General features: G+C 38.3%; 1 protein-coding gene across 1 annotated transcript in view; it reads left to right on the top strand.

Annotated features, from left to right (window-relative positions):
- The window catches only part of SNX25 (sorting nexin 25), a 71,887-nt gene that overhangs the window by 35,122 nt on the left and 12,800 nt on the right, over positions 1–23,965 (top strand). Inside the window, exons 6-11 of the mRNA XM_027635976.1 lie at positions 602–672; positions 8,531–8,721; positions 15,850–15,981; positions 17,861–18,136; positions 21,875–22,030; positions 23,608–23,739. Coding sequence (XP_027491777.1) covers positions 602–672; positions 8,531–8,721; positions 15,850–15,981; positions 17,861–18,136; positions 21,875–22,030; positions 23,608–23,739 — 958 coding nt within the window. The remainder of the gene's footprint in view (positions 1–601; positions 673–8,530; positions 8,722–15,849; positions 15,982–17,860; positions 18,137–21,874; positions 22,031–23,607; positions 23,740–23,965) is intronic.

Raw genomic sequence — 23,965 nt, 5'->3', positions numbered from 1 at the left:
CCTGTTAGTTGAAAAATCAGTGTTACTTAAAATTCAGTTCGCTAGCTGCATTAATGGTCTACTGTTATGTGTAGTATAGTTTTAGGTAATAAACATGTTTTAATTATTCCTGGAGCATAGTACTTTAATGTTTTACAAGTTTTAGTGAAATTTTTTGCTTTTCCTAAGCTATATATACTCCATATATGTATTGAGTGTATTAGCTGGAAGAACCTTACAGACAGCTTTTGAACTGAAATCCCATCCTAGTTTCCTACAGAAAGCTGACATTTAATGTTTAGAGTGTGACTTTACACTGTGTTTACTGAATATGAACTATCTGTTCAGTGCCAGCAGTTGAGAGAAGAGGGTGATATAATTGTTAGTTGGATGTTTTCTTTTTGTTTCAAGGTAATGTTTTTTCTCTACTCCATGTGCACATTGCTCCTTGGGTTGCAGGTATACTGAGAAATTAATCTGTTTCTAGGTGAGAAGGAGCTGGAAGTGTTTTGATTTTTATTAATTTTGAAGTGCTGTATGAGAAACACATTGTAAAAAATTAATACCATCTTTTCTTCTTTTCTCCCTCTTCACCCTTATTCCCTACTGTTTTTAAAACTAGGTATCAAATTGTAGTGGAAATAGTTCAGGCAACCACAATCAGCAATATTCCCCAAATGAAGAGGCAGAAAGGTAAGATTCCATTTTGCTAAGTCACATCTGTTGTTTTCATTTTGAAAAGCTGTTTGAACTCCCGACATACATATGCAATCAGTGTGTGTGGGTTTTTTAGACAGATTTTAGGAATGCTATGTCTTTAGTATTTCACATGTTTCATTTGTCTGAATCTTCCAGAAACTCCCATGGTGTGATTATCCCCCTACCCTGTCTTCATCTAAGCTGATGGATCATGAGAAAGGTCATATCTATGATGCATTTTTTTTTTTGGTTTTTTTTTTGGGTTTTTTTTTTTACAGCTTACTGCAGCTAGGATTTCTGGCATTACAAATTCTTATGCTGAGAATCTTGTTTCCTCTTTCTTTTTCATACAATCCATTCTTCAAAGTTTCAGTCTGTTCTCCTTTCAAAGCACAGAAGAAGGAATGGTACAACATAATTCAGTCAGACTTTATTTTGACTCTTCATTTTTGTGTTACAATAAAGAGTGCTCTTAAATCCTTCCATAATGTTTTGGAAATATCTGCCTTTTTAAAAGCACATGCATCTTATATTTGTACTTACATTTATTATATATACTGCTTTTGTGGTTCTCGAAATGTAGCAAAACTGTGGTATATCTTCAGGGGATGATACTAATGGCAAAATTACAGACCAGATTTTTGCTTAGACAAATAGACTTTGTTTACATTCTAAAATAGAACTGGATGTGCATTCCAGTAGGATATGTTGCTTATTGCAAACTAAGATAAAAGGAAAAGTAGGCACTGGTTTTAATTCAAGTGTACATTATAGATATTGGCATTAATATTTCTCAGATGAAAGTTAACTTAATGAAAGTCTGTTTCATAAAGTAATAAAATGAAAACAGGGAAGTTAACTCTGAGTACATTATGAAAAATCAATCTTGCTAAGCCTGTATTTCCATTTGTGCTGCCATTGGTCTTTTTGAGACAAGAATTGATTTGGGGAATATTTTTATACAGTTTAGGTTCCTACAATTAATTACTGTCTCACTCTTCTCTGTCTCACTTGATTTCATCTATTTAACTATCCAGTGTTCTAAACCCTGAACAGAAGATGTTTTTTCTGAAGCTGCAAGTGTCTGGTACTGCAGAATAGATACAAAAAGATTATAGATTTGGTTCCACTTATTCTGAGGTGAAATTGATTCTGCATTTTTATGGGTTCTTGACTTCTATCCATATTTAAAAAAAAAAATCCAACAGAAATTGCACTAACCGGTCCATTGAAGTTTTGTGTTATGGTATGGACTTTTATTATTAGTTCAACCTTATGGCAACCTTTTATGTCATTTAAGGGTTGATTACCACTGCTGGCTGTGTTAGCCAGTGGGACTATTGTGGCTAAACCTTTGATTTATTAAATAGCCAATAGTAATTCACATTGTGTCTCAAGAAAAAGGTGACATTTTTTTGCTTGACACATGTGGAACAGTATGTCCAACAGAGGCATGCAATACAATCTTCTTATAATTCACACGTATTTAGGGCAGATTTCTAAGCCATTTCAGTTATTCCACTAAGGTTTTCATCTATCAAAAATGTTCAGGCTTTATCTATGTACAATAAACTTCAAGAGGGCTATCAAAACTGTAGGGGGTTAAAATCTAGTCCTGAAGGCTGTTCTGTGTCTTGTTTTTCCTGAAGTAGATAGAGACATTTTGCATAATATGCTAATGAATCTAATATGTTCCTGAATATTAAGAAGAAAAGATTAAAGAAAAGAGCTGTGCTACCTTCCTTAAAACAAACCAAAGCCAACAAAAAAACCCTAGCACAGGTCATTGCTAATACAAAGATTGTTGAAATCTTTCGAGAACAGGCACTATTTAAATGTCACCTTTCGATATTTCTCTTTCTGGATGCTAGAGCATAATGCTACCCCTGGATTTAATGGTGAATAACTAAATGTAAGCTTTATGCAAAATGGAAGTGTGTTTCCACAGTCTTATTCTATCTTTCTCTTTTTAATCTGTTGCCACAGTACCTAGTGCATGTCTGTAATGATGTGTGAGCATGGGTGTTGGAGGTATATAAGTCTCTCCTTTCCTACTGGTAAACTGAGTTCTTGCTTTTAGTGTCGTGGACATCTCTTAGCTTTGATTCCAGCTGGTGAGAGAGAGTCTTACTGGTAACTATTTCCTTTTTCCTATGGCAAAGTAGTGTCCTGAAAATGTAATTGCTTCTTTAGTGCCTGGATGTTCAGCTAGAGCCAGCTGAACTTTGGCTGGCCAGCATTCTGTTGAGCCTGATGTCCACTCTCAAACTATAAGAGTAGAGCAAGCATAGAATAATATGTACATGGATATAGAATCATAGAATGGTTTGAATTGGAAGGGACCTTTAACGGTCATTTACTCAAACCCCCTGGCAATGAGCAGAAACCTCTTCAACTAGATCAGGCTACTCAGAGCCCCATCCACCTGAGTTTGAATATTTCCAGGGATGAGGCATCTACCACCTCTCTGGGCAACGTGTTCCAGTGTTTCACCACCTTCATTGTAAAAGACTTACTCCTTTTATCTTAAGTAAGTTGACCCACTTTTGATTTAAAGCCATTACCCCTTGTCGTATAGCAAGGTGTCCTGCTAGAAAGTTTGTCCCCATCTTTCTTACAGGTCTCTTTTAAGTATTGAAGGGCTGCAATCAGCTCTCCCCAGAGCCTTCTCTTCTCCAGGCTAAACAACCTCAGTTCTCTCAGCCTTTCCTCTTGGGAGAGATGTTCCATCCCTCTTATCATCTTCATGGTTCTCCTTTGGATCTGCTCCAACAGGCCCATGTCTTTCCTGTGCTGGAGTCCCCAGAGCTGAATGCAGGTGGGGTCCCACATGAGAGCCTCTATCATTTTGAGCCATGGGAGCTTTCTGAGGCAGTGTTTTCAATAGAAAAAGGTACAGCAAAAAAACTGAGGAGTAGTTAGTGCAACTTAAGTGGCCATTACTCTGCAGCATCAAGTGCTTAGCTACTGTTTATACTACTTATGCTTTGCTTAGCCAAGGAAGCTTTGTGCAACTGCATGACTAGCAATAAATATGCCTGAGCAGGATTGTGTACCCTTGCTACTGGTTGAGGAGACATAATTAAGTCTCTAAAACTGACCAAAATTTTTCTTTTATAAAAGGATTAGGTGTCTATTATTAAAGGATGAGTAGACTGAGGACCAGCTTTCAGACTGATGACTTCTCATAGGAACTACGTAGTTATATGACCTCTTTACTATTTTTATCTGGTGATACCAAAGTACGTGTTTAATGTTGGTGCCCAGCAGTGTTGGAAACTTGTTGGAAGGCTTGTTCCTCAGTAAGGATAGCATTCTTTACACTTGATTTAACTAGTGCTGGTGCCACCTATTGGCAAAATATTTAGCTGTTAGGGCCCTCTAATAAAATCAGAAAATACTTTAAAGTACTTCTAAGCATCATTGTATTAAACCCTTTGTAGTTAAAAAATGGCACGTTATAGGTTTTTTGGACCAGTGCAGGCCACTGTAAATGGAAGCTGTTACCTTGCATGCTGACACTGCACTGCTTTCCTCATTTACACTGGTACAAAAGCACAGAATCTGGTGTATCTGTGTATTTGCCTTCCTTCTCCAACTGTCTTCCTATGTATATTTTTCCAAAATGATCGCAATCACTAAAGCAGTGACTGTAGGAGAAGGCTAGAAGGCTTGGTTTTGGTGGTAGTTCTGTTTTTGTTTTGTTTTGTTTTTTAATTTGTGTTTGTTTTTTCTTCCTATTGATATTTTCAGAGAGTACTCTTCTATAGTCACATGTGCTATGGAAGAATCACATCTTTATACATCTTTAACTATAAAACTCTCTTCTCTTCTTATGTTTTGATAAGGATTCCTTCTAAGTACTGAACCAAATTTAAGCTAGATTTTAGATATTTCAGGGTTTTGGTGTTTTTTTGGTTTTTTTTGGTTTGTTTGGTTGGGGTGGTTTTTTTCCTTTGTTTTTTTGTGGGGTTTTTGTTTGTTTGTTTGGTGTTTTGGTTATTTGTTTGTTTTTCTACAGAGTTTATCTACTAAAGATTTTGAAGGGCTAGAAATGCTTATCTGAAAATGTTTACTGCATTTTGATCTATTAAAGTCGTTTGTAAGAAGACAAATACATGGATTGGGCATTGTAGTATGAATGACAGAGGATGTGAGTTTCTAGAAGCAAGAGTAAATCTTAATTTTTGTAAAGAAAATGTTTCAAACATACCAATCATGAAATAGCAACAAAAGTAAGTTGCTACAACTTGATATTTGCTGTAATATGAATAAAAAGCTGTTTAAATACACTAGTTCTAATTTTAAAACACATTTTTGTTTCTTCTCATACTGATATTGTATTACAGGATCCTACAAGAATTTTAGTAAGGATTTCTTATTACTAGTTGTTATTAAAACAAAGCCATACCCCCGTGAAGTCACATACCTTGTCTCAGGACAACACAGAGCACAGCTCTCAACAGATTTTCTTTTTTTTTTCAAGGCATTTTTGTAAAGGGATTTGTTCGATTTGCCACTTAATTTTTTCTGCCCTCTACCTGACATGTGACTTCACAACATGACTGGAAAACACCCTTGGATGACTGAATGGGACTGTTTTTCAGACACCACAGTGTAATCAACCCCAGGGCATCCCTGTTGAGAAAACTACTCCTTTTCAAGCAGGGATTGTGAGACAGATCAAATAAGCAGCCATTTCTCTTTAGAGAGATCTGCTTCGTTGCAGTAGATTTCTCCTGATAAGCCTTCCCGCTGGGTGTCTGGATATTTGCTTTTATTAACGAAGCTGACAAGTAGCACAGAACCAGAACTGTCTGGTTAGGCCTCTCAGGTACTGTGGTTCTGAAGAGGCTTGAACGTTCAGCTGTAAAAAGGGACTTTTTTTTTTAGAAACTGGTGCTCCAGGCTAACATGGGTGTGTGGGTTGTGATGTGTGGGTTTTGTCAAGATGATAATTTAGAGTGAAATGAAATGGATACTTGTGTGTTTCAGTGCATTACAGATGCCATCTAACTTAACTATGACAAGACTGTATTATGATTCCTCCCCCCAGCTGCATCCACCATACAGGGTTAAACATGCATATGCAATTAGTTTTGAATAGCTTTCCGGCAAGGCTTAAAGAGCTCATGCTCAAGCAGTTAGTGTGGAGGGAATCCATGTGGATGAGGGTAAAGGTTACAGATTCTAATTGTGGTAGATTTGTTTATTTTGATTTGTGACCTTCAAATCAATTTTATAGAGGAAATTTTTCTTTCTGCTCCTGAGATTCTTTGTGTGTGCTACTGAGGGTAATGCGTCTTGTCCACAGTTGGTTTGGAGAGGTGCTCATCAATGGAAGAGGGAGGGAAGAGGCTGACTGCTGATACATGTGACCAAAGGGGATGCAAGGACTTACAGACAGAGACTGTACGCAGTGGATGTTATTTTACTGTATAGTACAAACTGACTCCCATGCTCACAGTTACATTACTGGCACCTCAAAATCTCAAAAGCAGATCAGGGTTTGAAGAAAACTAGTGATCCACCTAACCTTCCTCAGTTGAGCTAAAAATGTTCCTCCAGATTTCTGTTAGATTATATTTTGTGATGTGGAAGAGGGAAGTAATGTACAGTGTTTGTGCACGCTTCCGTGCTGTCTTTCCTGCACTGTTGGCCACATTCCATGATAGGCTGCTCCTCATCAGGCTCTTGTTTATTTGTGAGAGATGTCACTGCCAGGCTTTACAGTGACTGTAAAGCCCTGTTTATCCATGGATCAGAAACAGGCTGGCAGTGTGATATTCATCCCTGCCCTGAGCGTTTCTTAGGTGGAGTGGCTCCTTATGGATATGAAGAGCTGAGGTAAATGTTTTTGAAGGGTCTTTGTTAATACAGTAATTAATCATTGGAAGCAGGTGGGATGTAGGGATCATTAATCTCTCCTGGATGCCTGCTGCAATCACAGGATGATAAGACTTCAGGTAAAGTAGACATGCTTGCTTTGAGAACCCTCCAAGAATGCCTTGTTTTCACCAGGAAGGGTACTTATTGTTTTAAGAAGGCTGAATGATCATTGCATAGTACTGTTTGTGGGTTTTTGAAAGTGTGGGATTTCAAGCATGCATTTAAGCCCAAAGCATTTAAGCTATTGAAAGAATTGAGAACTTCTAAAAATCATCTTAGTGTCAAGTGCAGGAGGGAAATGTTGGGGTTTAATCTTCACTTTAAACTACTGTTGATGTATTTGTAATAGCTGTAAATGTTTTTAATTGAGGGAGAGCATTCTTTTGTCCTAAGATCTTTTCCTTTCCTTTTCTCTCATTAATATTGGTACCTCTGGTCAGGGAACTGAAACACTAAATTAAGTGCTCTGTTGACTTCCCTGTGGAGATAACATGCCAGGAAAACAGATGGCTTTTTTTTTTTTTCCTAGTAAAGTAATTTTATCATTTGCTTCAGTGAGTATTATCTCTGTAGTTCATTATTATATGGCAGCTCGTGTGCAAATGATGCTTATCCATTAAAACACTAACAGTATTTGAATTGGGAAGGATCCTTACCAACATAGATAGATACATGCAGCAAATAAAGTGAGATTGAAAGTATTGGAAAAGATAATGGGAGAATATCTGGACTTACATGTAGAACTTCAGGGAGCTCCATGTACCTTGAGTTGTCCTTAAGTATGCAAATGACAAAACTTACGGTTGCATGTGGTGGTTACATGTGGCTTTGAGGGGGAAAAAAAAGAATGAAAACAGTCCTAAAAGGAGAAGGTACTCTAATGTATTAGAAATGTGTTTAAAATATATATTTTAAATAATTTCTGAGACACTTCCTTTTTGCTGTGTATGTATTCACAAACCTATGTGGTTGTTTCTTAACAGCAACTGTTTTGAGAATTGAATGCTGCTTTCATCTAAATTATTTTATTAGCATTTGATATTTTGAAAACATAGTAGAATAGATCTTTACTGTTTATCCCTGAGCAATCAATTAATCCAGAGCCAAGTACAACTCATGTGCTTTGCTGCCGAGCAATAGTTGCAGCCCAAAAAAACAGGAGTGTTTTCATTGAACAAGAGGAAAATAAAATCAGTGTATAAATGTGAATCAGTTGTATCCTGATTTCAACACAATAGGGGTTTATATCTACTTTATCTGCTGCTGCTTTTTTTAGACCCTGGTAAATAGCTGAAGAGGCTGGAAGGTAGAATGCACAAATATTACACCAGTTATTACTAAGTCTAATTCAGCTATCATCTTCATGTTACTTCACTTTCTAACAGTACTGTGCAGTCTTGACATTATGACATCATAAGATTTTTTTCTTAGTCATTTGAGTGAACTTTGATCAGTGTTGTCTGGAGAAGGTCAGGCTCAAGAAATTTGGATTTGCAAATAAGATGTGTGGGAATGTGTCATGCTGGGCTGGAGGGGATAGAACTCAGTTTCTCATGAGTTTAGGCAGTCAGTGCTACGTTCAGTAAGGTGCATAAGCCATCATCTCCATGGGTTATCATATGCCGTGGCTGTAGGTAACTTCCTAACAACATGTACATTCTGTAGTAGAGGTCTTGTGCCTGTGTTTTCCAACAAGCTATGGAAAGAGAGCTGGAGGGGTCAGGTTTCGCTTTGTGCTGGAATAAGGACTTTTTCTGAACAATTTTGTATAAACCCTTGAGTTATCATTGGAGAATGTTTCAAAATCATCATTCTGTTTCAAATACAAACTTGCCAGTATCTGTGCTCATGTGCATAGTTGATTCCTGAAAGACAGATGCTTTGATCAGACAGGCCACAGAGGCAATGGTACAATGATGTTTTCATGTTGTAAAATACTGTCTCTGATTTGCTTTATTCTTAGATTCAAAGGGAAAAGAAACTGCAGCAATGAAAGCTGACCTACTAAGGGCTCGGAATGTGAAGAGGTATATTAATCAGCTGACGGTGGCAAAGAAGCAATGTGAGAAGAGAATAAGGCTCCTGGGAGGGCCTGCTTATGATCAGCAGGAAGATGGCATTTCTGATGAAGGTGACGGCCCGCAGAGTCAGAAGGTATAAATTGCATTGTCTGAAGGTTATTCTAAATGTGTTAGCACTGGCTCATATTACCTCACTGTCTTTAATCCCACCCTTCCCCCAGGAGTCAAGCACAAATTAGTTGCTGCACAGTTTATTTGTCTTGGGAAAAGATTACTGAAGTACCCAAAATGACTTACTGATCTCTCAGCTTGGAATGTAGCTAAATGTGAAACTTCGTAAAGGACTGAGTGGATTGTAAGCATCTGTGATTTTTCAGATATACTGCATACAGGGAGTTAATAAGGACATGGTAACAGCCTTCCTGAAAGTAGCAACTTGCTTTCAAGTAAAAGTTTGCCAACATACATGCAGTATTTCTTTGGCCCTGATTGTATTCACTTTAGGAAATACCTGTGGTTTTTGGAAATACTAAATTATTCAAAAGCTAACAATTATGGAAGGCAGCTGACAAAATCCAGGGTAGTTGTTGCAGAAAAACTCTGGTAAAGCTGCTGACTGAATGCTGGTTTTCAATATCACTATAGTCTGGAATTAGAAAAAACTACTGTTGTACTAGTCAGCATCTACAAAAATAAAATCATTTCTAGTTAGTCTTGCAAAACTTTAATAATTTTAGTGACGACTTTGTGTAATCTTCTCTGCCCCCTTTGGGCAAAGCTGCTGTATTCAAATGTGAAAGAAGATTTTATGTTTTTCGTTTGGGTAGATGATAACTTCTCTCTTCATGCAGGGATCTTTAACTTTTGTTATGTCCTTATAATAATTGTAACGTGTACTGTTACATGTTAATATTAGCATATAAGAAAAAGTAGTATGATGAAGAAATAGTTCTTACTATTTATATTTTGTTTTTCTTGAGCAAGATTCTGAAACAGAACAATTCCCTACTCCTCACTTGTCCTTAAACCATGATTTCAGATGGTCTGTCTTAGATTGTGCCAAGGCAGTCCTGATCTCTTTCCTGAAGTTGGGTGTAGCAAGATGTGCCAAGGAGAAAAGGAAAGAGGGAAGCATGTGGCAGCTCTGCATGAGCCACTGATGCCACTTTTGGTGCCTGCTGAGATCTTACGAACTTTGTTCAGGAATGGAGTCCAGTAGTGAAGTTGCACTGGATAGGGGTAGGGGTTGGCCAGAAATATAATAAAATATATTATTATAATTAGGATCAAAGGAATTAATGAAGTTCATGTTGCATGTTTTATAAACCAGTAGTTTTTTGGTGGCACTTTCTGACCTGGGATTATATTTTGCAAATATACTAATGAGCAGCTCCATACTGAGTTAATGGTACTATTAATAGAAATGAAGACTCCTTGCACAGGCATTTGTTGTAGTGATGGTGGAAACAACGGGATCTGAGGCAGCTCTGCTTCTAAGCTTTTGATGTGTTTCTGTGATGAAGCCCTAGAACCCCCTCCATAGCCATGTCAGTTTAGAAAATAGGAAAACTGCTTCTCTCTTCTGTTGTCCCCAACTCTCAGTTGCCATGAAAGAAGCTGAGGGAAGTTGAATGAAGGCCAGATGAGAGAGAGGCTATGCTGTCCCCTTCTGAGCACAGAAAAATGCCCAAGGCTTAGCTGAGGAAGCAGTCTCTCTTCACTGTTGCTTCTTCCCATCCTCTTTTAGCACTGAGGCAGCTGCAGTCTGGATTCTCATTTCAAGGCAGCCAGTGTTATTTTGAATGTTGGCTCCTCCTATATGGGCAGTATTGACTGAACATTCAAGCTTTTTTCTAGGCAAAAGGGAAAGGCATTGTTTGGGATTTAGTAGATAAGATAATCTTGGTATGTTGCTGCTGGTGGCCCATAATTTCTCTTTAGAGTTTGTGTCAGCTTTTCTGTTAAGGTAGCATCTAACTTGTAGAATAACTAGTCTGTGCAGAAGAAACTAAGTTTGCTTTCTTTTCTTCAACTTGCATGAAAAAGGTCAGAAATGGCCATTTACTGGTGGTGTTTTGAATTAATATTTTATGTAAATGTGGTACAGAAACTTGAATATGTTATAAACTCTGTGGAATTTTTTATACTAGTTGAACAAAGAACTGACTAGTGAACTAGTATTTTGATTTCAGCTATGCGTCCTACAGAAAGCTTTCTCTTTACTGCAGTAGTAGGGGAGTAATAGCATTGCTGGTAAAAATGCATGGAGATGGATTATTTGGAGCTGTCAACGTTCTCCTCTTACAGATATAAGAAACAGAATTTATGTGCTTTGAAATACGTTTTTTTTTTCTTTCACAGCAGAAGATAATTACAAAACAGTGTCAGTTTCTGCTTTGATTATGCAGTGTTGTGATTTTTATTCATTTGACTTAGTACACTTTTCACTCACCTCATTTTCCTGAATCCACATTCTCTAGGGAAATCCTGAATATGTGAATTATAATCAAATGCTTATAAGCAAAGAAACAAACAGACAAACCACAGCTACTCTCTGAATCTGAATCCTGTCATTAGCTCTGATACTGGTTTGTACTCTGCCCATGATGTTAGATTTGTTTTCAGAGAAAATACGGTTCGAATTAGTTTAGTATATGAAGCATCTCTTCTTAGTGATCAGTGCAGTTTCAGTCCACTTTCTTAGAAACTAGGCCTGCACAGTACTTCAGTAATTGAGTTCTTGTTGTCTGTGTTCATTCAGCAAGCAATTTCCCCCCCCCACCCCGTGTTCAGTACAACAGCCACACCACCTTGTCTGTGAAATTTGACATATGGAGTCACAGCATCTTTGTAGTGGAACTGTTTTGTGAATCATGAATTGTAGGAGGAGATCTGGGGATCTGATCCTTAACTACTTGTGAAATAGCAAGGAAACTGTCTGAGTGTATTTTGAGGTGGAACCAGTTCATGTCCACAATCCAGTGATGAGGACTAAGATGAAACTCCTGCAGAACTGGCTTCCATTCGTCTGTGGATAGGTGTTGATTTAACTGGTGACTTACCAAATTTTCTCTGTGATTTCCGAGCTTCAGGTTGTAAGATCATGTTATGTCAGGATATGTCATGTTACAGAATTTGGGAATATTAAGAAAACAAGCTTCAATTGTTGTTCCCCTATTGCCTGAAGATGGGATTTCTTATGACAGAAGTATGTTCGTGAACATGTGAGTCTCAAGACAGGGATTTTACATTAGTGTATGTGCAGTAAAATAGCTAGGTAGCTTATGTAGTTAGCATGTACTTGCTGATATGTAACTAATTATTACATTTAGTTCAGCTACTGCTTTATGTGACAGTCTTCTGATGACTTACCTCTTTTTAAAACATAACAAGATGAACATAGGCTGTAATTTTAGTCAGTATACAGACAAAGCATTAGTTAATGCAACTTGGAAAGACAGACGTATTTTTCCAGAATTATTTTTTACATTCCACTTGTTCTTGTCTTCTACCAAAAATCCAAAGCAGCAACCAGAAGTCCTGCAGTCTGTCTGTGTGCCATCATCCCATCAGAAAATCTCCCCTAGTGACCCAAATTCTGTTCATCCCAACCATCTGCAGTACTGTTATCAGATTTATTATGTTTATTCATTATAGCCAATGTGGTTGTAGTGAATTGGAAGCTGGTGTGTTGCAAAGAAATATAGTACAATGCATCTATTCCATGTGGGGTGGCCATGGAGACCCTTCCAAATTAGCTAGTTGTTCTGTGTTCCTCTACAGAGAGAGGTTGTGTCTATCTTCAGGGGCCTGCCAGAACCAAGTATCTGCTTTGTAGGGCCAGGAACAAGGCTCTTCTGTGTGCGTATGATAGGGATGCTGGTTAAAGCAGCCTGCTTGGGGAAAAAAATAAAAAAACTAAACCCCTCCTAGTCTTAGGCCGAGCCTGTGACCAGCTGTGGTATATTAGTTACTTTCCTGTTCGAACAGGGAGTTGATGTGGCAGCAGTAAAGCAGCTGGTTTTTCCAAACCCAGAAGCTGCTCTTGAGTTAAAAGGATTTGAAGGGTTGCTGTTGAGGCTAATAATTCTAAGATTATATCTGCTAACTGGATATTAGGTTTGAGGGTGTGTACACATGCCCTAATGCCTGCAGATGTGCCAGCATAGCTTAGAGCTTTGTACTCTAATCTGTAGTGATACTGAGTTATAAAATGATCTTTTGCTCAGGATTACAACTTACTACAGAACCTCTTTCTTTACATGGAAAGATCCTCCACAGAATGGTTGGGTACCAAAAAGGACTGTCATGGTTTAACCTCCAGCCATTGACAAAGCCCCATGCAGCCGCACTCTCACTCCCCCACCAGCAGGACTGGGGAGAGAATCAGAAGGGTAAAAGCTGGAAAACTCATGGATTGAGATAAAGACAGTTTAATAGGGAAAGCAAAAGCCATGTACACAAGCAAAACAAAACAAGGAATTAATTCATTCCTTTCCCATGGGATGGCAGGTGTTCAGCTGTCTCCAGGAGAGCAGGGCCCCATCACATGTCATGGTTACTTGGGAAGATAAACATCATCATTCCAAACGTCTCCTCCTTCTTCCTCCCACTTTATATACTGAGCATGATGTTCTATGGTCTGGAATATCCCTTTGGTCAGTTTGGGTCAGCTGTCCCAGCTGTGTCTCCTCCCAACCACCCATGCACCCCCAACTTCCAGCATGGCAGTATGAAAAGCAGAAAAGGCCTTGGCTCTGTGTAAGCCTTGCTCAGCAATAACAAAATCATCTCTGTATTGCCAACCCTGTGTTCAGCACAAATCCAAAACACAGCCCCATATCATCCACTGGGAAAAAAATTAACTCCTCCTAGCCAAAACCAGCACACGTGCATTTTGTGATAACTTTCCACCTCAAAACTAAAAACCTCTTGTGTCTACCATTGTTGTCACTGAAGCTGTAATATAATGTTTTTAGAACAGCATTTGAAACATATTAAATAATTCCAGGATAGTCTAGCCTTAAACAAAGAAAAACCAAGAAAACATTTGTGACGTCTCATTTCTGCGAAAAAAATTTAAATAGGCTTTTCTGCCCATTAATTTAGCTTTTAAAGTGTTTTAGTTTGCTAGGTTACTATTAGGAGATTTGTGTAAAACTGTTATTAGGTACCACCACTTTGATTACCCCGGCGCACTGGTGCAATGGGCCCTTTCTAGGCAAGAGAGATGTTTGCACTTGCCTTGCTCCCTGCAGAAGCACTTAACCCCAGTTACCTCTGAGAGGGGAGGTTTGTTAGTTACCCTCCTTGCTGGCAGTCTGAGTGGGGATACCGTGGATAATAGAGGCGTAGAGACCAAGGTGACCTCTCACTCAAGAAGTGACACCACATACTCCCTGTTGTGGTGTATTACTCCTGCTATTATTTACAGAGCTGACAGTCCCTGAGATGAAGACATCTGTTCAAGAGGCTGGAAGATCCTCTCCCACTTGTATTTTAAATCACTGTCCTTGGTAAAATGATTGCATAGAAAGTATGATGACACACAGCAGTGCTAAACCACAGATTGGCCTTTAAATTGTCATCTCTGTGTTGTTCTCTTTGACAGCCTGATCATCATTTCTGTATTAAGCCTGGTTTAAGCAAGGCACTCTGTCATTCAGTGAGGATTATAGAGTGAGCTCTGAAAGGCAGATGTTCATATACCTGAGTAAGTCATGTCCAGGAGATATTGGTATGGTAAAGGATGAAGAGAAGAATGGCACATGGACTTTGAAGATGAAAATGAGCATTTCAGCTGAGACAAATATAATTTACTTAAACACTGCCCATAATTTGGGGGGAGCTATTTCAGACAAAACATAAGTGGCTGCAGTTGTTAAAGAACCACCTTAACTTGGTTCATTGAGGAAGTAATTGAGTGTGTGCCCATGTGAGACCAGGAAACTGTTTTTCCTACATGTAACTTGTTGTTAGAGTCTCACAGGTATTAGATTTAGAAAAATTAGTTGTCTTCCCAAAAATAAAGAGATGCTGATACATGACCTGAATTGTATTATTATTAAGGTATTGGAAAACCCATAATAGAGAAATTATTAATGCCTCAATCTCGGAGTTCATATCTTGCTCCATACCAATGAACTTTACTATAAAATGCAGAATCATAGGAAGATAAGACTCATGGGCCCCAGTGCTTAAGGACCTGCTTTTCATTTCAAAGAAAAGGGTGTGAGTTGGTTGGTGCCATTGAGTAACAAAGCAAGAGACCAAAACCACTCTGGTTGGTGTATTTGGATTCCTGGCAATATAAGTAATGGCACTAAATGAGAGACATGAAAACTGGTTCAGCTGCAAGACTGAAAAGCTGAAGAGGAAGGGGTGTTTGGTTTTGATCAGATGTTCTGAAAATTGGTCCTATTTTTCAAAGAAAGACAAGGTTGTTCATTTTGTTCATCATGGGAAGTTCTGTTCATTTTGTCAGGGGTTTTTTTTGGGTATTTGTCTTAAAGAAAAGGCTCAGATTCACAAAAATAGTAGAGGATAAGGAAGTGATAATTGCCTTTTTATGCAACATCTTAATGGCTGCAGCATCTGCTTGGGTATGGGAAGTGTTTCATTTCCTGTTCTGCCTGATGTACACCCTTGTCTCTCTTCTCAGGAGAACTCCTGAGCATTTTATCACAGAACATACTCTTTCCTGGCTGCATTTCTGATAGATGTTTTTCAATAACAGTTAGTGGCAACTGGCCAGCAAATGCCCTGGCTGCCAAGGTATTCCATCTTTCTCTGTGTCCCTGGTAATAATTGAGATACATCTCAAAGTTCTGTGGCCTGTGGTGTTACTCTTTGCTTGGAAGAAGTAAAGAACAGATCAGTTTGCTTCCAGCTTGGCTCCTCTGCTTTGCAGGAACATTGGAAGTTAAATTTTTGACAATAGCATTTAATGAGTGACTTGAAATGCCATCTTATTCCTTTGGAATGTAGTCTTGTTTCCTGGTCACAAAGATGTGGAGATATTTACTGTCTGACAAGAGCACAGATGCATTTATCTTCTAAGTACTTAACTTCCTTTTTTTTTTTTTTTTTAATGAAGCAAAACTATTACTGTAGAAGGTCTTTGTAGTTGGATCTAGTACATGTCTGTGGAATTCATAGTGCTCCGTGGGCACATCAAGTGAAAAGATTTCCCCATAAGGGATGGAGAGAAGCTAGAGTTAGGCATTTTCCCAGTTTTTATTCTTAGTTTTTCCTTCTTCAGATTCTTCAGTTCGAAGAAATTTTGGCCAACCCTTCATACCGAGAGCACTTCCGAATCTATATGGAAAGGATGGACAAGGTGGCTTTGATCGGTCTTTGGGAGTCTGTGGAGAATTTGAAGAGTGCTAACAAGGTGGGAGAAATTGCAAGCCTATATGGCTTTGTACATTAACAGCAATCTCTGCTTGTTGTGTTCTTCATGTTAGGAAATTTCTTGATCTTCTTAAAATATCAATAACATAGGATGGGTGCTAAGCAATTTGGGTTTTTTTTACTACTTCATGTCAATATTAGAAGATAATATTGCAATTAAAATTTGTGGGCTGTTGCGATGATGATTTACTGTTGTTTGGTGTAGCAACATCCCATAAAAGGGATAGTTTATATGTAAAAGTAGTACAATTATTTCCCCCTCCACCAGAGAGTAAACTCGCAGTAATATATTGGCTTTAGTTGTATCAGCTCACGTGAAACCTAGAAGTGCATTCCCATGGGATAGTCTGTACATAAGCTTCTCATCTTGCTAATTACAGGTAGCCCATTCAATCCAAAACAGTGTAAACATGTGTATGTATGTTTTTAAAATCCTTCTGGAAAAGAGGTTTTGCTTTGAAAGACCTCTCCATATTCTGTTGCTATATATAAGCAGGTAAGTTTCTCCAGGAATCCCACACTATTCTTAGAGGGAAGAAACACTGCTATATTGTAATTTGTGCTAAAATAAAGTAGGAATAAGAACCATAAAACAAGGATAGGAAATACCGGTTAAAGTTGCAAGAAGTATCCTGAACCATTGCTGTATAGCAAGAGTAGAGGACAAATTTGCAGTTTGTGAGCAGTGAGGTGGATTTTTGGGGGAGACTATTAAACCTCCAGGATTCACACTAGCATGAAATACGAATTTCATTATTGATATTGGGTATCTTTTTATTCACTGTAATTTTACTGCCCTCTTATGTATAAAGGTTCTAGTTAATTGGAAAATAACATCCTGAAAACAAAGTGGCAAACTGCTGAATGTGAGGAGTGACCCATTGATACAAACAGAAGAAATGACTAACAACCAACTCAAGCTAGAGAGTGTTCATAAAAATGGTTTGTCAGGTGCTGTGAAGAGAGTTCTATAAATCAGTTTTGATTTGGAAACTGCTTGTGATTGGAAAAGATGCTATAAATAATTTTATGACCTTTCAGCTGTGATTTTGCTCTTTGCTTTCAAAACTATATGTATACATATATGTATCTGTATGTATATGCCACTACAGGGGCAGCTTTGATTACAAAAAGGTAATGTCCTGCAGCCAGGTGGCTGTGATATTGTCAGACGAGGCAGACAAGAACATTGTGCTTTACTGAGGGAGTGGATAAAGCCTTTTTAGTTCAGATCAGTTTAGGGAGATGACGATTTAGAGATCTGATCATGGGCTGTGCTGCATTACTTCCTCATTCCCGTTCATTAATGCAAAGTTCAATCCTATGCTCCGTGAAAATACCCAGCCTCTTGTACTGGTAAATATATCTTCAGTTGTGCTTTTTTCTTTTCTTTTTTCTTTTTTTTTTTTCCCTTTTGTCTCTGAAATTAATTATGGTCATATATAAAGTGAATTGATCCTATTCAGCAGAAGATAGAGCTGATACAGCTGAGATTTACAATCTAAACATAAAGCGGTGACCACAATGTTGCTCTAGCACTTTTCTTCCTTTTAATACCAGCTTTTGGAGCATACTTTTAAAAGCAGTGGGTTGGGAAGCTATGACAATTTTAGAGCACAGCTGTTTTTTGTCCTGACAAATATAAATACTTAGCTTGTAAAATTGACTGCTTAGCATAGGTGCACAGGCAGACAGCAAGCTTGTTCTCAGTAAGAGGTTCACATCTGTGTTCTCATCATCTGGATAGGAAATTAGCTTGATTATCCTTCTAATTATGCACCTGGATCCTGAGTCATCCTGATATTTTTAACATGTTTTCATTATTCTTTTCTCCCTCCCTCTCCCTGCTTGCTTCCTAGCCTGAAATACCTCAGCTGGTGAGTGAAATTTATCAGAATTTTTTTGTGGAAAGCAGAGAAATACCTGTGGAAAAATCCCTTTATAAAGAAATACAGCAAAGTCTTGTGGGAAATAAAGGCATTGAAGTATTCTACAGAATTCAGGCAGATGTTTACGAAACTCTAAAGGACAGATACTACCCCTCATTCATTGTCAGTGATTTATATGAGAGATCAGTCAAGAAGGAAGAAGAAAGAAGTTCTGCTCAGCTGACTCCTGAGGACAAAGATGAAGTGGTGAGTCACGCAAACAATTCCTTTCGCTTTTATTTAAGCTGATCTGAGAGATAATCCTGAGAAAAGCATATAGTAGCCTCTTCTGTCCTTGAGCTTTGGACTGCTCTTCTTTTTTTCCTGGTATAAGTGTCGTCGCTCTTATAGTTTCATCTGTTAACACTTGGATATTTACAAGCTCTTTGAAACAAAATGGTACAAAATGACTGACTACTTAAAATTAGTTAAGGTAGATATTTCAGATTTCCAAGCCTTCTGTATTTCACATCTTTCATTATGCTCCTTAGTAACAGAGAATGCGAAACATACCTCATAGAAGCTCAGCTGGTCTGCTTTTTAGTGAAGAAAATTTCACTGAAACATCAGTAGGTTTCTGCCCAGGTGTTGTCTGTGCTGGTCTCTCATACATTTCCTAGATACTACGTAGGTATTGAAGTTGCACAAAAGAGAAGAAAAAGGAATGAAAAATATAATCTCAGTGTGGTTTTTATTAATTAGTTGAAAATAAATTGATAGGCCATTTTAGAAGATAAATCTAGCACAAGAACTCTTAAATACTGAACCAGAGCATTCAAAATGTCACAAGCAATAATCCAATGACAACTCTTCTTGGGGTGGGTTTTTTCTGTGGGTTGTGTAAATCAGTCATGTCAGGGGAACTTGTGTTGCAATTATCTAAGAACATTTTGACAAGAGCAAGTCTCAGACTAGTGAGTGCATCTCGGTCAGGCTGCTGCTTCAGACCAGCATGGATATCTTCATCTTATGAACTTTCTCAGAACACAATGAAATGTAACAGTTTGTCTAAAACTGGATCTAAATAAACAATAAGCAGAATCCAGAAGTGGTGATCTACATTCTACCCTTTAGAAACAATTTTTCCAGAACATAAGACTTTTGTATTTACTGCTTAAATATGGCTTTCGTTCTGTAGGTGAGTTATTATAATCTCTGTATTCTGCATATCAGCAAATCTGCAGAGATGAGCTGTTATAAGTAAATTACTTCCAAGATGTGCTTTTAGAGCTTGCTGAATCTTTTCATTGTTTTTTTTTTCCCTCTATTCTTTCCCTTGATGGAATATTCCCAGACATGTTTTCTAGTTTTCTCACTGCTAACTCAGCTGTGTGTTGAGGGTGGTAGGTACTTCAAAGACTGTGTGTCTTTACCAGTTTTGTCCAGTACTTTCTAAAACATTAAACGTTGTGCTTTTTAATCTCTTCATATGCTTTATTCAGTCTCTGACACGGATAGCCATTTCTCTAAGAAAACTGACAACACTTTAGGGCTAGCTGATATCTGTCAGATAATATCTACTGTAGCTGCCAAAAAATTAGATTTTTGACATCAGTATCATCTGTCCTTCCTCTGAGTCCTTGGATGTGTATGTGCCAGATTTGAAGTTTGTGTCTGCCCTGAAATCTTAAAGATTGATATATTGTCAAGTCTCCTAATAGGATTAAAGCTGAGGTATTTTTTTTAATTTTTAACAACTAATTAAATGTGAAGGTGTGTATACTGATAGAGTATCTCTTGAATAGAGCAGTTCTAATGGCACTGTGCCATGCTTCAGGGTCTTTGAGGTGAAAAAAAATTATAAGAAATTCTCTCTGAAGCTTCCATTGGTCTTTCAAATGTTGGCAAAAATGCAGTACTGGATAATACATTTCTGGGATTTTTTCCCTCCCCATGTATACGAAACAACAGCTCAGAAATCAAATGTTTCTGGAGGGATACATATTGTTAGCAAGTAGTGATTGGTTTTGGCTTAGTTTGGGTTTTGGGTCTACATCCTTACTTCTTGGGGCACTGTGGGAGTCACCTTTCTTAATTTTCTATATATTTCACTGCTGTAGCTGGATAGGTAAAAAGTCATCTAGTGCACTCATGGAGGCGAGGACAAAAGGATGAGTCTTGATTAAACGTGAGAAAATCAAGTCACAAGATAGGAATCAGGACCAGGCCAGACTGCGCATTCTGCTGCAAGTGGAACAAGCTCTTTCTTCTTTCCAGTCTGTTACCACTTTCTGTTTCCTGGACAAACCTTGATTAGAAGGTCACAAGTAGAAAGACAGAAGCAAGCAGTGCTTGAATTCAGCACTTTGAGGAAAGAGGGTCTGGGGATTGCATTGGTGCTGCATTGCTAAAATAAGACTGAAGTCTATGTTCTGCATCACTCTTAGAAAGAAAGCCATTTTGAATAACAGCCAATATTGTTAATTATTATTATTTGCATTACTGTAGTTCCAGGAGATGACAACAGGTTTCCATGAGCTGAGGTCTGTACATGTGCTTGGGGGCAGTTTTCTGACCTGAGGAGTTTACAGTCCATGCAGAATAGACAGAAGAAAAGACAGGGCGTAGAGCTAATGTTTATTACTCAGACACATAGCAGGCAAATGCAGAGCTGGGAAAGGGCATGGATTTCTTAGCCTAGAACTCCTGACTTCTGCATTATGTTACCCTCTCCTATGAGGATCACACTAAGGCAGTTATTATTGTTGCTACTGTATCTCTTCAGACTTTTTTTTACTAAGATGTAAAATACAGTGGAATTTACAGTAGAATTGTCTCCTCTAAAACTTAATAATTTAGTAGAGATGAGACTTCCTTCTGTTACCTTTCTGTTAATTATATGAAGATAGTTTACTTAGTGGGAATATCATTAAAGAACATGGAGCTCCTATCCATGAGATTAAACTCAGCTTCCTACAGATAACTTTAGTTATATCCAGTCACAAAAAGACCTCAATGATCTTTGAATGTGGCAAGAATAAAAGCTGAGTGCTGTGTTTGCTGTATCTCAAGGTCTTCATTGCCTATTTGGGGATGTACAGTAAGAAGGCGAGACTGAGGCAAATGCCAAAAGATGTTAAAGAGAATGTCACATAAAGATGTGAAGTTTTCTATCTTTTGCATGCCCGTAGTACACAAGACAGAGAAAGCTATTGGTTTGTCTGAATGAATATATGATAATGATTTATGAGTTTAGGGTAAGGCATATGGGCTTTTAACACATTTTTATTAGCACTTCTAAAAATAGCATTAAAATCTGTTTATGAAGCAAAAGGACTTGGTTTAAATTGTTCTGCAGGATGACAAATCTGTTTTGTGAAGATTTGTGGGAGGAATGTTGTTAGAACTGTGAAATTTTTTTGGTTTTGTTCCTCACTACCCCATCTCGTTATCCTTCAGCTCAGAGCTAAGTATTTGCTTTTCTATCTGGCTCTGAATATTGATCATGACTATTAAGCTGTTGCTTTTAAAATAAACTTTAATTCTACCTCTCACTTACACTAAAGCCTTAGCTTGAAGGTCATTTTACACAGTTGGCAAGAGTTGCCAAAGAACTGTAGTAGGAATGGTAATGAGGTGTTGTCTGTTGGGGTTTTGGGGATTTGGTTTGGTTTTTTATAACAGACTGATGTTTCATGTTGGATCTGGTTGTTGGGATATCTGTTATACATACATTCTTGTCTACATCAAGAAGTGTTCTTACACATAAAATGCTTAACAAGCGAATAATAACCCATCCCTGCCCCATCCGTGGAAGTGTTCAAGGCCAGCCTGAATGGGGCTCTGAGCAACCTCATCTAGTGGAAGGTGTCCATGCCCATGGCAGGGGGATTGGAACTAGGTGACCTTTAAGGTCCCTTCTAGCCCATACATTCTATCATTCTATTAATAACTGTCTCTTTTTTTTATATTAATGTTGCAATTACCCCCATTCTCTTTTTCTAGAGCCAAGGTTGTGAAGAAGCTACTGAAGAATGCAGCACAAGAATTAATGAACAGGCCAGTTATGCTGTTAATAAACTTCGCCAGCTAAATGACAAGCTTGAGTATAAGAAACAGGCTCTAAATTCCATATGTAATTCACCAAAACCCGACAAAAAGGTAAGTACCTTTACTGTCTTCAGGTTTAGTTTGTTTGAGTTTTTTTAAAATATTATGTGTGTGTTTGTGTAATATCCAGTTGTCACACTTTGCACAGGTCAGATTGCTATTTCAATCAAGTTGTTAAATAGGAGGTGAAATCAGAGCTGTTTTAATTGTTTATTTTTTCAATTTTTTTTAAAGCTATTTTAACTAAAATTGCAGATATGATTTATATTGCTTTGTTTGCCATGGAATAACAACCACTCTCTTAGTGGTCTTGCTGCTTTGTCAGTGGGAAATAGTGTTCCTTCCTTCCCTCCCTGCCCTGCCGAGTCCGTGGCAGCCTGTGTCCTGTCCCTGCCTCTCCTGCAGCGCTGCCGCGGAGGGATGTGCTGGTCAACTCCCGCGCCCTCTGCTGGCTGTGAAGAGCACAGCACAGCTCCATAACCCAGCTGTGACGGATTTGGTCGAATAAAGGGATAAAAAAAGCCCCAAACCTATAAAAGTGACTGATTTCCTTGATTAGGAACTAGGAAAAAGCACACTGTCACCAGATGAAAAATTCTGAGGGATATGAAACTTCAGCACTCTGGACTTGGGCTAAAAACAAACAAACAAACAAATCTCCTTTTCTCTTGTGAAGTGAAGCAGTTAAGCAGTCTGAGACAGTGTTCCAGGAGAAGCAAGTGATTTGCATATGGCTTAGGCCGACTCATTTGTGTTGCTACCGGGGGTGATACAGGACTGTTGTTCAGACGCAGGTGGGCAAAGCTTGTCAGGTGTACTGCTTGGTTGCAAATGGTAGACGGTGGGTGAGACCAACAAATAGCCAAGGCATCTCCCTAAAATGACCTCCTGCTTTGGGTGACAGAAATGTACCTGGGCATTAGTCATTGCTCAGGAGCTGGATTTTTCGTATATTTGTTCCTTCGCTCGTGGTGAATGGTAAGATGCTGGTCTGAATAGAAGTTGACTCGTTCTCTGCCACCCCACCTCTGAGGATAACTACCTCTAAGAGAAAGATGTGAGCACTAGCATTTGAGGCTATCCTGGCTAACTATTCCCTCTGTCCCTTGCACATCTTCCTTCTGCCAGAGGTTACTGCAGACAGCCGAAAATCTGTTTGCAGCTCTTCTGGGGTGTCCCCCTTCCAGCCCAAGCCATTCTATCATTCTGTATGACTAAACCTTTATATATTGTTTCATTCACATGGATGTATCACTTCTAAGTTCCATTTGCATTCTTGAAACATAATAGCTATATTCTTTCTATACTTTAAGCTCTTGGGGAGGCAGGGATTGTAGTCCTACTAAAGTAGTGGGGTTTTCCCTGTATGTTTTTGTTTCTAAAATATTCTTTGTCTTTGAAAATATATATCTTTCTGGAACAGAATAGTAAAATGGATCCAGTATCATTCTAAAGTCTGTGTTTTGTTTGTAATCGCTTTTGATTCATTTTTTTTTTTTTAATCCATGTGAATTGTTCTCCCCCTGCTTTTGTACCTTTTCTTTATGAACACTGTCCCCAAGGACACAACTAGGCATGTTGCATGAGCTTTTTCTTACCAATTGTAAGCAATAAACTTTCCTCTTCAGATTGTTTCTAAGCTGAAAGATGAAATTACTCTGATGGAGAGAGAGCACAGTGACCTTCAGCTGCACATTGCAAGAACGGACTGGTGGTGTGAGAATCTTGGCATGTGGAAAGCCTTCATTGTCTCAGGCGAGGTATGGGATTTTTTTATGGCTTTTTGTCTTCTGAGTCAGTTCAAGCTTGCATGAAAAGTGGAGGAAAAATGTGTAGCTACTTTCCCTATACCTTTGTGTACACCGTTTATACTTAATATTGACTTGTGGGGGAAGGAACCCTCTTCTGAGTTCCTCTTGTTTCCCAGTGGCTACTGTGATGCATATACAAAATTTCTGTTCTTCAAACACAGTTGTAATGGAGTTA

Source organism: Corapipo altera, unplaced genomic scaffold (genome assembly GCF_003945725.1).
Source record: "Corapipo altera isolate COAL_440 unplaced genomic scaffold, ASM394572v1 22b, whole genome shotgun sequence".
Classification (NCBI taxonomy): Eukaryota; Metazoa; Chordata; class Aves; order Passeriformes; family Pipridae; genus Corapipo; species Corapipo altera.
The sequence above is the reverse complement of the archived record's forward strand: the minus strand, read 5'-3'. Positions and strand labels throughout refer to the sequence as shown.